The 13,912-nt window shown below is 38.4% G+C and overlaps 1 protein-coding gene across 15 annotated transcripts in view; it reads left to right on the top strand.

The window, feature by feature from the left end:
- The window catches only part of HDAC9 (histone deacetylase 9), a 460,923-nt gene that overhangs the window by 230,117 nt on the left and 216,894 nt on the right, over positions 1–13,912 (top strand). For 9 of the 15 annotated variants that reach the window (XR_004356384.1, XM_032684266.1, XM_032684274.1 and 6 more), the window contains 4 exons: positions 6,230–6,471; positions 7,440–7,590; positions 9,675–9,801; positions 11,766–11,887. Coding sequence is in view for 14 of the 15 variants with exons in the window: in XM_032684266.1 (XP_032540157.1) it covers positions 6,230–6,471; positions 7,440–7,590; positions 9,675–9,801; positions 11,766–11,887 (642 nt within the window). In the remaining variant the exon portion in view is untranslated. The remainder of the gene's footprint in view (positions 1–6,229; positions 6,472–7,439; positions 7,591–9,674; positions 9,802–11,765; positions 11,888–13,912) is intronic. The other 6 variants (XM_032684258.1, XM_032684342.1, XM_032684289.1 and 3 more) reach the window with 3 other exon arrangements.

Here is a 13,912-nt window from a genome sequence, read left to right as displayed (position 1 = left end):
GGAATACATTTCTAGTTTAATTTATTACACTTCTCCTTAGTACTATAAACTTGAGTGGCTCATGAAATTTGACAGTTCCCTTACACTTCTAATTCAGTGATAGTACTTTTTAAAATAATTACTGCCTCCTGAGGGATAATCCCAAAAAATAACTGGAAAGCATTTTTTCTGATCTGAAATGTGTCTTAATTTCTTGTCCTTTCCAAATGAGGAAGTTAAAAAGTACAAACTGCAGTTGAGTACTTAACTGCCATAAAAAGTCATCGTGTTGCCTTTGAAATAAATTTTCCATTTGCATTTACAGGTTTTTTTCTGCTTTCCTTGCCTGTGACAACCAAAATCCAGTGTATGATTGAGGATATATAATGAATCAAAATATTTAATAACATTCAGTGAAATCTAAGTGACAGTTTTTTCAGCTTGATGCACTCTATAGCGTATTGTGAGAGTGGAAGAAAAACCTCTGCTGATTTTAAGTATTGCAGAAAAATTTTGTAAGTGTCATCTTAAATCTGGATGCTTTTTCCCTGGGCTAAAATGAGATGCTCTCAAGGCTGATTTCTTTCATCTCTGTTCTCTTGAGAGAGGCTCTGCATCAAGCTTCTCAGGTGGCATAAGGAAGGTTTGCATATATTGAAGTTAACAGAGGGATGACAGATTATGCCAGCTGAGAATTGAGGTACAAGATTCTAGCTACCAGAGCTGAAATGATAAAAGCATCCCATGGGAGGTAACCTAACCTTTCACAGTTTATTGATCATCTGACTTGTACTTCTGATGTCACTAGTTATTCTTACGATTTCAGCTTCTCTCTTGTGCTGTCTGCCACGCAGGTCTTGCTGTGGCACAGCTTCCCCCAGAAAGCTGCCAGACACCTTTCCTCTGGGGAACAGGCTCCAGATTAGGACATTTTCTGCAGTCTTGAACGCTGAACAATTGCTGTAGCAGTTTTTCGTCCAGTCTTCGTCCTCTTTAGTCATGGCTATTCAAAACCACTTTGCTCGCTTAATTTCCCAGCATCCTCACAATGGACACATAGCTCCTCTGTTAGCTCTTTATTTACACTGTGGCCTCACTGCCACCTTATCAGTGTGCCAGGGCTGCTCTTAGATTTCAGAGTGAACAGTGCCCCTCTGATGCTGCTTATCAGCGCAGAAAGCTCAGAAATTTTGACTCCTTTCCCTGATCTTCATCCTGTGCTCGTGTCTTATTGCATGGCCAGTCCTTTCCTGTCCCATCTCCTGCCAGTTACTTGGTGTCTCACGTGACTGCCAAAGTTTTGCTCTTGCCCTCTGTTTTTTAATCCTGCAACTTCCAGCCTGCTATGGTATTTCATTTTTTCAGTCTTTTCAAAGATTTTTTTCAATCTGTTTCAAAGACACTGTTACAGTGAATGAGTTGGCACATAAATCTGGTTAAAAAATTCTAGGTTTAAACTGACAAGTAAATTTAAAGGATTATCTTTATTGATTATCTTTATTCCCACCGTTTAGAGCTTTTTTCTATAAGTTCTTTAGAGCTCTGATTATGTCATGACTGACTGATGACTAATCCTGCAAAAAAGGAAGAGTTTTCACTTTCTTTGAAAGAAGAGGCCAAATGGAGGCAGTTTCTTTTGCACTAAAATTTGCAAAATTTTTCTGGTATGTTTTCATTTTATGAAAAGCATATGAAATCTATGAGAAGTACTGTACAAGTTAATAATAACTTTAGGTGGGCTCTGTTTTGTAGAGCAAAGTTGGAAAGAGTAACGCTAGTATAAACAGCTCTCTCATTCTCTCTTTTCTTTGTAGTACTTCACCAAGATGATGTCTGGGGTAAGGTATGGCCATTTCTAGGCAGAATGGTTCTTCTAGATTTTACTTGGGTTTTGTGTGTTTTCAGGAATATGTTTTTATTGCCTAATACTGAAATTGCTAGTTGGAGGAGCTTGTGACATGTAGTTCTAATTTAGCATTCCAACTTTTGTAGTTCTTGTTCACTTCATAAACCTTAACTACTTCTCCAGTAAAATTCTGCCTTGGATGACCAAGGCAGGAGAAGGAGCTCACCAGCTTCATACCCTGTTTCTCTGTCCAGCCTTCCTTACTGTCCCAGTCCAACAGCATAACTGAGACATTCCTTTTGGAAAAGGTTAACTTGGATTCCTGCAGTCCCAGCAATTTCACACAGTTCCTCTTCTGCAACAATCATAAATGTACTAGACAAGATGGTCTGATAAGGAAGTCTACTAGGATTCTTCTTCATTGCATCTCAAATCAGGAATGGTGACTGTTCAGCTGATGGCAGCGTTGCTTGTTTAGGTTCCTGATTTTAAAGATGGCATAAACATCTGCCAAGAAAGGTAACTGCCAACAAAAAAAGAAGATTGCCCCTCTTGGGAGATGGTAAGAAAGCGAACTGCTTTATTTTCTGATATTTTCCTTTAGCACTTCTGATTTGGAAGATCTATGTTTCTAATACATCAGGAATTGAAATCAGTCACCAGAAAAAAAGCTTGAAATGCCATTTCTTAGTGGAAGACTTAACAGTTGTTCAGTGTTCCCATTTTAAGGAATAGTTTCAAAAAGCAAAGCCTGAGGGTTAAAACAAGCTCTTTTACCTCTTTTTACATATGATCCAAGAATCTAAGTCACTCAGCAAACATGCCATTCTGCAAGTGTCTTATTTTCTTTCCACAGAATTTCAAAAGCCCTGTGGGAAGTGCCATTTATGGAATATAATTGATATGGATGCTCTTCTGAGACTATTTTTGTTGTTATGTTTCAAGATAAAAGCAATCGAGTATTTATAGGAAAAATAAATACATATGCCTTTTGCAATGTGTTGTAGCTGAAAATTAAATATTTTTCTACTCAAATTTTGGCATATTTCCTGGAATCACTGAGCTTTCAGTAACATTTTTAGTTAATATTCTGCAGCCTACTGCTGTATTCACTGCAGCTGACGTGAGCTCAGAGAGTTTGTCTTTATTTAACCTTAGAGAGGAATCCCAGGCTTGCTCTGTAGTCGGCAGAACTGTTGGGAAGGATCTGCTCTGGACCACAGTGGAAAGAGTATGGACAGGGTCCTACTCTGAATCACGTCCACTATAACCTTACTCCACTGGTGATACTGAAAATCCTGCGAAACAAGTGAAGTGAAGTTAGCCTTTGTCAAACTGATTAATATTTTCTTTCATTATCCATCCCTTTCCTTCTCTGTCTAATATCTTGATGAATCCTGTTGCTTAAGTCCTGCATCGCACTGATTCTCGTGATGTTTGAAGTTGAGGGCACTGATTAGGACAATTTTTTTACCTGTAAAATACATATATCTGTGTAGAGGGTTTGAAAAAACATATAAAACTCCAATGAGAGTAAACGTTCTGTATCACCTTTGCTCTCTGGAGACAATTGCATTGGGAGGGGCAGAGAGGAAGATGCTTCAGCTAAAAGTCAGAGCTTTTAAAGACGCTGATTCTGATTCTCTGCTCCATTACACATTTTTCACACTGATGTACTTCCACAGGTCTGCTTCATCTCATTCTTGTTAGCTACTAACAAGTAAGAAGAATCTAAATGACTTTTGGCATTAGGACAGAGGAACAGAGAACAGTAAACCTTTCAGTTTGATTGGTAATCTTACATTACTTGTTTATAATAATTTAACTGATGAGGTTGACTATTACCCAGCTAATTATTACTAAGTACAGTTTTAAGATAGTAATTACCCTCAAAAGTTAGTATTTCCTATGTTAGCCTTTAGTATTGGAGGTAACCTTAATGTTAGCAATATTTGTGCCAGGAAATAAATGCTTGTCTTTATTTGCCAGTAAATAATGGCACTGAAATTACATGAAATATTATGTATTGATTTCTCTGGATTCAAGTCTCTATAACTACCTTATGTCATTAGTATTTGTTTTCCCCCCGCATGAAGGAACAAGGTTAAGGCCAACTTGATGAAGTAGCACCACTCCAGTGCTAGATTTATTATTTGAGTGTGTGAAAATTCTTGAAAATGTGTAGCTTATCAAACTGAGCCTGGTTTCAGTTGTAGATTTTACTAACAGTGGAAGGAAATTTCCATTGTTAGAAAAATCTGGAGGCCTCCTCTCATGCTGATTTCTCTGAAAATGAAGAAGTGGGATGCTGGTCCATGATAGAATGTATAATCAGCCTGAATCACAGTGAAGATATGTAGGGGTTGATTTACAGCCAGTATCTGCAAAGTGAGCTGCAGGGCTTAGTTTGCAAACACTATTGTGAACCAAACCCTGCGGGGTTCAGTTTGCAAACACTATTGTGAACCAGACCTTGCAGGGCTTGCCGAGCACCAGTTACTGCTACTGCTCCTAGTAAGGCTTATTATCCTGTCACAGAAGATGTAAGAAAATCCATCTCTCGCCTTTAAACTTGATAAACCTTTGTCACCTACAATGCAATTAATGTTAAAAATAGAAGAGTGCTGATGATAAGATTGTGACTTGCAGGCAATGAAGCATTGTCCAAGTACAGGAGACTTATCTGGAGGGCCAGTCAGCCTACACCGTTTGCTGTCAGTTTGCTGATTGCCATTTCTCTCCGGGTTTGATGAAATATTCATGTCTTTGCTCTGCTCTCTGCAAGCACTATTGATTTCTTGTATAAACGCAGCTATATTTAGTCTAGACAAATGGAATGTGGATTGCTGCTGAATAAATGGGATGAAAGGCTGGGGGTTTGCCTGTATGTCTCTCTTGGTCGGTAGCAATTATTTATAATCAAGAGTAGTTTTTGTAAGTTAAAGGTGATTTTTTATAATTTGTTTCAGAACAAAAGTAAGCACTTAGACACAATCATTCTGTTGGGATAGAGGGTTAAGAAGGCGAGTTACACTCTGAGGTTTACAATCATAGTTATTAGGATTTTTTTTAAAAAAGGGGGCCAGAAAATTGTATATTTTCAGAATTTTGAGAAGAAAAAAGTATGATCAGTAGAAGGGATTCGATACCTTTTCTTTTTATAAATTCTTTTACTAATAGATTTGATCATACAGTTAGAATTCAGTTCTTTGCATTTGCTGCAGTTTCAACTTTTACAGCTTCAATTTTACTGCTTCTGCTTGCTAAAATATTTCTGTTTCATTTGGTTTTCTCCTTGAAAACAAGTACAGATGAAGCAGAGAAAAAGGAGAAAATATGTTTTAAATCTTGTTCCAGAGTCATTTCCGACAACATGTTTGTTTTCAATTAATAATCTTATTTTCCAATGAAGATAGGGGAGGAAGAGAAACTGGAGAGAATGTGTTTGTGTTCCACTGTCCTCTCGTGGATGGAATCAGAACTGCTGAGCTTTAGCAGAGACCTTAAGCTGCTATTTATTTTTCTCTTGTAGAAATGTTACTTGCTAGTTTTTTTGTTCTTCTGCAACAGGTAAAATTACATTCAGTCACTTAATGTGAAAACCAAAGCTTTACAAGTATTGTAGTGAAAATTATCAAATCTCTCTCCCTTCTGCTGCTTTTTAGTCCCTTCTATTTAAATTAGGAGATAGAAAAATAAGAATTCTTCCTTAAGTACTTTAATGCTGGATTAACAATACATAACATAGCTACAAAAAGTTGGAATAATTCAAGATGTTTTCGTTTTCTTACAAGCCACATATAGTGTATTGTGTCTAATCCACTTCAAGCATGGTGGTCATTTTTCCAAAAGCTGTATTAAAACTTGTTTTGTGTGTGAAATTATTTTCCTGTAATGTTATATGTGTCATTCCTCTGTGTTTGCCAGGTGTATTTTTATGCAGTATGTATGTGTAACACTAGCCTTAAAAAATCTACACACTAGTTTTGAAAAATGTCTTGCAATACAGTGAGAGTGGCAATGCCTTCATCTTATGCTGAGGAAGTGCCCTGAGTGTTTATTGTGTAGTATTAATAGTTCCAAGGAGATTCTAATGAAGTATGACTCCACTGGGCTATGACATGGTTTTAGAACAGGGTTGCTGGTTAGTCTGTTTAGCAGAATATTAATCTGTGAGTATTTTAACAAGGAATGGAAAGAAAGTGCTAAATAAGTTTTAAAATCTCCAGTCACTGGTAGGAATGTCTAAAGTTTGCATACAGTAGAGGTTGCATTAATGTTTTAAAAGGCCTGTATATTGAATCAGTCTTTGAGTGAAATTGGTCTTTTTCCTGGCAGGAATGATCTCTATTCTCCTTCTCCAGTTATATTTTATATATATGTTTTGTTTTTTTCTTCCCCCAGTGGATGTAAAGTCGGAGGTTCCCGTGGGGTTAGAGCCTATCTCACCATTAGACTTGCGAACTGATCTCAGGATGATGGTTCCCATGGTGGACCCAATTATGCGTGAAAAGCAGCTACAGCAGGAACTACTCCTGATCCAGCAGCAGCAGCAAATTCAGAAACAACTGCTGATTGCAGAGTTTCAGAAGCAGCATGAAAACCTGACCCGCCAGCATCAGGCCCAGCTCCAGGAGCACATAAAGGTAGCAACATTTTTCATTTATCCCTCACTTTATCTGCAAATCGAATATCCTTAGGCAGACATGAAAAGGGAACATACCTGAAAGGTATGTGACTGAGAGGTAGTGTTTGAGTGCTTCTTTCTCTGTACTGGGGTGATAAACGCCTTTTCAAGCCAAACTCCTAGCACCTATCAGTGACTTACTCACAGCAGACTGAGGCAGTATTATGAGGATCATCAAGCTCATGAAGCTACCACAACCACAAAAAATCAAACTATCTATTTTACAACCTGAATTTTCAGCCTGACTTCAATATGGCTGTCTTTTCGATATGCGCAGTTTTTAGTATATTAAAGACTTTTTGAGGGCTTCTGTGTGAGTTTGTGACAAAAAAATCAAGTATAGGCAAGTGCGTAGTATTTGCATTTGGAAAATGGAGACAGGCCCTGAAAGTGTCATGTTTTCACTCTTCTCTGATCTGCCTCATAGAATATAAAAAGGAAATGATTTATGGGATTGCGTGCACTATGGTGGGCTTACTATAATGGATTTTGACTGGGAATTTATGATCTTGCCTTTCTTTTCATTTTTCCTTCTTATCTACTTGCCATTATGCTGCTGTGCTAAGCTTCCACCGTGTGGGGCAGCCAGAGCTGGGTGATGCACAGGCAAAAAACACTGCGCAGTTTCCAGGCGTCTTTGCTGAAAGAGGGAGAAGTGAAACCAGAGCAGCAGGCTGCTTCCTGACATTAGAGTTCATTTTAGTGACAGCCATGTCACTATCCTGCATAATGCAGCATATCCATTCATATCCAGCATAATGCACTACCCTGCTTAAAAGACTGGGGAAAATCAGTTAAGAGATGAAAAGAAGTATAAGCACAAAAGCAAGCACCAATCCACAGATACTCAAGGGGGTTGTTTTAACCAGGATTGACCTAGAAAACAGTGCAAACTGCACTTTCTCATGTCTTTTTGTTCTGTGCAAGTTACAACAGGAACTCCTAGCCATTAAACAACAGCAAGAACTCCTTGAAAAAGAGCAGAAGCTGGAGCAGCAAAGACAAGAGCAGGAACTGGAGAGGCATCGCAGGGAGCAACAGCTTCCTCCCCTCCGAGGCAAAGAAAGAGGACGAGAAAGTAAGAACCAATGTACCATGAATCCTAATAAGAAATTAATCTATTCCCCTTTGCATTCTCCCAGCCAAAATGGACTATGAACAGGAACCTGAGGGGAGCCTATTACTGTGTGAAATACGCAGCTTGACAAGTCGAGGCTGTGCTTGGAGAAGGGCAGGGCCACCCACTGCACCCACAGAAACACATTTCTGTTTTGTGTGCAGACTTGGAGGACCAGCGAAAAGCACAGTTTGACAGACCTGTGTATATGCTTCTCAAGAATCTAGCTCTTCTTATAAAAAATGAAGGAATTTGAAAGCCTAAAGCTTCATATGAGAATTTTTTTTTGAAGAGCTTATTTCTCAATAGAGAAAGCATTACAAAAGAGCAAAAAATCAAATTGCTTGCTGATTAACTTATTTGAGCATTGTGTCAAGACTGAAAATATAATGAAATATTTAATGATTTAAATGTGACTTCTGAATACTTTTGCTAGTACTTTTACTTTTTCAAATTGCTTGGCTTTGTTCTTGATGCCATTTCATGAGGCCCAACTGAGAGCTATTTGTAGCTCATATATAGTTTTAAGGAAAAGAAGCCAGCTGTAAAGGGTTGGTGGGATTTGGTGCTCACTAGAGGGAGACAGATACAAATAGTTCTCCTTAGTGAGGCCAGTCTAAAAATCGAGTTGAAGTACAGTGTGAAGGTATTCAAAATGAAGCTCCCACAAACAGATACTGTCACTTGCCCTAAATGAGCACAAGAACTAACTGACAAAGACCAAAGCAGAAAGGAGCTGTACATCGTGAGCCTGCTTTTTTTTCTTGGGTGGAGAAATTTATCAGTTCAACAGTTACAAGATGTCCATGGTTCTTCCAGTACTTTGATGAACAGTGAGCCCATAAAACATCACCAGAATATTGACCCAGAAGTGTGAGAGTGGTAGAAACTGCAGGAACAAAAGGTTCCTCTAAGTGGTACAAAAAATCAGCCTCCCCATAAACAGTTGGGCTTTATTAGTGCTCCTGCCAGAGGAAGAGTGGAGATGTGAACTCAATGGTTCCCTTCTCAGTTTGACTTGCTGTTCAGTATGTAGCAGCCAGCCAAGCAGCTTGTGACACCTCTGGGCCCAGCCCCAGCCCCAGTGTTGGTTGTTGCTGATGTTCTACTTAATGAGCAGAGAAAAGAAGGAAGGTTCAGGGAAGGGATTTGGGGTGTGAAGCCTAGGGGTAGTAGAGGTATATTATGGGAACTGGATCACAGGGGGACATGTGCACCAGCTAGCTGCAGTGTATCAGGGTTGGGTTACCAATATATAGAGTATCAAGTATACCTTACTGCTGCTACTTTCAAAGAAATGGGTTTTCTTCCCCTCTTTTTTTTTCTTTTTTTGTCACTGATTGTGGAAAACTAAAAGATTTTTCTTTTTCATACTTTTTTTTAAAAATGAAGAGTATTATGGCTGTGAGTAAAGAAGCATGTCCTGTGCTACAAGTAGGAGTTGGAAGTTTAACCTTACATTGACATGCTCTACTTCTTGTTCTGTATTGAGCTAGCCACCAAGAGAGGTCAAAATGCACTATCTTCTGTTTTCCAGACATTATGGGTACAGACTCTTAAGGGGCTTCAGTAAAAAGTCTCACTGCTGACTCTTTCTACAGTGTTCTGTTTGTAATCAAGACAGTTTTTAGAGGGCAGTTTGCTGTGTTGCTACTAGTACTTTACAAAAAGAAAAAAACATTCTTTACTGCAAACTCAAAGTGACCTTTTGTCACTGTCTTTTTAGTTCTATCCTTGGTTTAGTATTTGGGAATTATTAGGAAATAATTTAAATTCTTTAGATACATCTGGCCCTGGATAAATGGCCTCCTCTACTGTTGAAATATTCCTTATGACTTCACTGGAGTTTGGGATTATGGCCAATTTAAGGCTTCAACAGACAAACATATAATCCAAATGTTATCTGATTTTGACTGATATCCGCCACTACTTTTTATGATATACAACACTTCCAGCACCAAGACACAGGCTCTGTTCAGGGTTTTGTTTTCTTTAAAAAAGTAATTTTTTTTGAGATAAAATACATTTAATTCTGTGTGTCTCAGGGGCAGTGGCCAGTACAGAAGTGAAGCAGAAACTTCAGGAGTTCCTGTTGAGTAAATCGGCAACAAAAGACTCTCCGGCAAATGGGAAGAATCATTCCATGAATCGCCACCCCAAGCTCTGGTACACGTATGTTCAGTATTAAGCTGCTTCCTTGCCTTGTTGAGATATCAGTTAAAACTTGCCAGAATGCTTTTGCAACAGGGTTATTGAGCCTCTGCCTCCAGAGCAAGATGGGAGTTTAACCAAAAAATCAGCAAAAAGCCATAAAGGTTATATTTCTGGTTAAACTGAGCACTCAGTGTTCAGTGATGAGAAGAGAGCTACACAGAACAAGATTCTTTTTTATTTCAGCTGCTTCATCTTTTGATGCTATCACAAATACCTGTAATTTTTCCAAGTATCTTCAAATTGTACAGTTAGAACAACTTTGTGTTTGACTTACTTGGATTTGGAATCAATCACAAAACTTATTTCTTCTTGAAGAGATGCTGCTTTGATTCCAGTGAAGTTCCTTGAATGGCATAAGTAATTCAACGGGATTTTGAGAAAGATAGTGGTCATTTAATTTTTCTTATTCTGATGGATTTTAGTGTCTGAAACCACATATTCTTTTGATGCCTTGGCCTTGATAAGAATCTGTTTAGACCTTCAGGCAGGTGATTTTGTTGTCCTGCAGTGGGCCTATTAATGTGTTAAGAGTTTACAGTTTTGCAGTTTTTATTCTCCCCCCCTTTTTTTTTTTAACTTATTAGTTCCTTTTTGACTGCCCTATTGCAACAGACACATATGTCAATCCTACAAAATGAACTCTGGCTACATTTCTGAAAGGCTTCAATGTTATGCCTAAACTGACCTTCAATAGGACAAATGGAAGTGCATATGCTATACTAGATTTCTGTCTTGTGTTTGTTCTTTTTGGAAAGGATTACTGAAGGCCTGCCCATGGAGTTTCCACTCTGAGCACTGTGGTATCATGATTTAATGTATTGTTACATTGTTTTTGGTGCAGATACAATGCTTACTTAGTTTTTTTCTTCCACATAATGTGTAAAATTCTCTTGAATATGTAAGTTTTCTGGACTAATAATCTGAGCTTAGTTCTGAGTCTTCAGATGAGTGGGAATGAGGAGCTTTGCAGAGCATGTCTTCAGCTACACTGCAGAAAGTAGTCCTTCCTCTCATGGTAGTGCCCCTTTTGACAGAGATAATGGTATTAACTACACTGTGTTAGAAAGACAGGGAGAGCCTATAAAAGGCCAAGTAAAATTAAACTTTAGATAAACAAAAGTTTGAAAGTTTCCCTCCTGTCCCTCTCTCCCCAACTCTAAATAAAAAAATCAACCAAAAAAACCAAAAAACAACAAAACCAACCAAACAAAAAAACCTACCAACCCCTGTGTCTGAGCAAACTATGCAATTTCTATGCAATTTGCAGTTTCTGCATTCAAAAAGATCTGCCCACACTATTTCTTTCATCCAACAGTTGTCAGAAAACACTCTTCAGCATGGAGCTTCTCTGCTGACATGAGTGCTATGTGCTTCAGAGTGATGTGCTCACAAAACTTACAGGTTGAACTTAAAGGCAAGAATTTTTCTACCTTGTACACTTAATAGTTTATTTGTATTTTTTCACAGATAATAATAATTCAGTATGTCTGGGTAATTTTAGACAAGCCCCCCCCATCCTGAAAATCCCCCACATTTTGATAGGGGAGGCTTGATCAACACATCTATTTGTACGTGATAAACCAGACTTAAATGGCTTTTGCTGTGTGTCAGCTGATTCATATTAAAATGCAACCATCTGAAATGGTCAATTCCCCAGACTGGTGACAGATCCTGTCTGTAGGTCAACATGACTCTTATCTTATGTGACTTTTATAATGAGTGCAAAAAGTGCGTTCTTGGGAATCCCAAGGAGTTCCATAACTTACTGTAAGAGTGAAATTGGTTACATGAGCCTGTGGTTTGTGCACACTTACACGAACAAGAACATAAACACAGCTGAGACATATGTACAACATGTGTAGATAGTTACTGCTGGTCACCTCAGTGACTGCTAATTTGTGACCTCTCTGTGTCTGCTGCAGGGCTGCCCACCATACCTCACTGGATCAAAGCTCTCCACCCCTGAGCGGGGCCTCACCACCATACAAATACACTTTACCAGGAGCACAGGATGCCAAGGATGATTTTCCACTTCGTAAAACGGGTGAGTTAGCATAGTTTATTCGAACCCCTTGCCCGGCAGTTCTCCCACCCTTTATTTCAACCAGGCCGTCCATCAGCAAGGCATATACCATATTCCACAAATCCTATTCAGGATGATACTATGGGTAAGTTCAGAGATCCTGGCTGCATCTTTACAAGGTCACACTGGCCACATGGTATCAAGAGTCAGTGCTAACAGCTAGTGCAAGCTTCAGTCCTGATAAATTCAGTTTCTAAACAAACCACAATTTCAGGGACCTATATTTTCTTTGTCTCAGTATTACTTCTGGCTTTAGCAACTCTCTCTGTCTTGCATGGTAGATACAGTAGCTATCTCCAGACAGTTTTCTGCCATTAGACAGTGTTTTTTCAGGGCATTTTCAGGGCAAATCATGGAAAGAGGAGGAATCGGATTAATATTATATTTTGTGTCATTGGTTGTCAAAGTTTGTATACATATGTGCATATACACACTTTTGCATGTCTTCTTATGCATAGGAATGTATAATATTTTACAATGTTCTTTTGAAGCTTTTTAAATATTTTAGAAGATTAAGCAATTAAATGTTTTGTATCGACAGCAGGTGAACTGTAGACTTGATGTTTTTGCACCATAAAAAAAGCTAGAAGGATGGCGGTGGAGTCCATGAGGCTGTTGCCTCAGGTCCTTGGTGCAGTGACTGGTATCCAGGAATGCAGAGAGACACTCAGAGGAGGGGGGGGAAAAGGAAAAGAAAACATTAGATCGCTTATTGCATGGGTCTGCTGTTGAGTGATATAGTTACATTCAGAGAGAAAGTCTGACCCCCTACTGTGCTAACAGCCTTTGAATGTGATTTAGCCACTGGGAGATAGAAAACTGACTGCAAACTGGTACCGACTTGAAAAGAAGTGGCATTTGGAACCAGCATACATTCAGAAAGAAAATCCAATCTGTATCTAATATTTTGGGGCAGACTCTCTAAGCTCATATTATTTCCCCAAATATTTTCAAAGGAACGAAAGCATGAAAAGCAAAATGCTAATTTATTCTATCTGAATTATCCTTTGTACAATATGGTGACAATATAACAAGATTCTATAAAGTCTTGTTTGGGCTGTTCATCACAATAAGCCCTTATGTGGTTCTCTGCTTAATACCACTGTGCAACATATATTTTCTGTGCCAATAGACTATACATTTTCATGTTTTTAAACAAAAGTGTATCTACATCTTCTAAATGCTGTGAATTCATCTACATGTTTTTAAATGCAAGCTTTTTCTTCCATGTGTATATATCTTAAATGTTATGATAGATATTTATGATGTGTCAGACTGTTGATCTGTAAAACAAAACATTTTCAAACATTGTAACAGTAAAGTTCTCGTGCAGCTGCTAATACTTTTATATCTCTGTGGGGGTTTCAAAATATTCCTTAATTCAATTCCCATTGTCTGCATAAGAGGACTATAATATAATTAAATCCAGATGTTTTCTATATGTTATTCCAAATATTTGGGCATGCAGTGCATCGGTTCCAAAATGGAACATAGGACATGATGACCCTCTGAAAAGATATCTACAGAATAAATAGACAAATACTAATATAATCATTAGTATAGCCATTTCTATGACATTTACATAGCAATTCTGATAAGCAAATATAAATGAAGTATACAGCATGTTGTACGTTACCAGTGGAGGATATTTGATGGCTCTCCACATCCATGAAAATAGCAACTGTTAAATATCCTGTTTACACATACAGTCTCTCTGTGTACTGGAGTTGTTTCATTCCAGCCTTCAGCAACATCCCCACAAAGGTTTCAATGATTGTTCATCAGGTTGAGAGTAAAAGCAACAGGAACCAGATCAACACAAGTCAAATGACCCCTAAACTGATCTGGGTGGTTATAGGGCCATCCTCCAGGCAGAGGGACATTGTGGAGCCTGTGTCATCCTCATGGGACCTTACCAGACAAAGATGTCCCATGAACACTCGTGTATATGGACAGGCTGTAAGCCTCAGAAATCTGACCTTTGCC

Source organism: Chiroxiphia lanceolata, chromosome 1 (assembly GCF_009829145.1).
Source record: "Chiroxiphia lanceolata isolate bChiLan1 chromosome 1, bChiLan1.pri, whole genome shotgun sequence".
Taxonomy (NCBI): Eukaryota; Metazoa; Chordata; class Aves; order Passeriformes; family Pipridae; genus Chiroxiphia; species Chiroxiphia lanceolata.
Note: the sequence above shows the minus strand (reverse complement) of the source record. Positions and strands in the feature narration are given on the sequence as shown.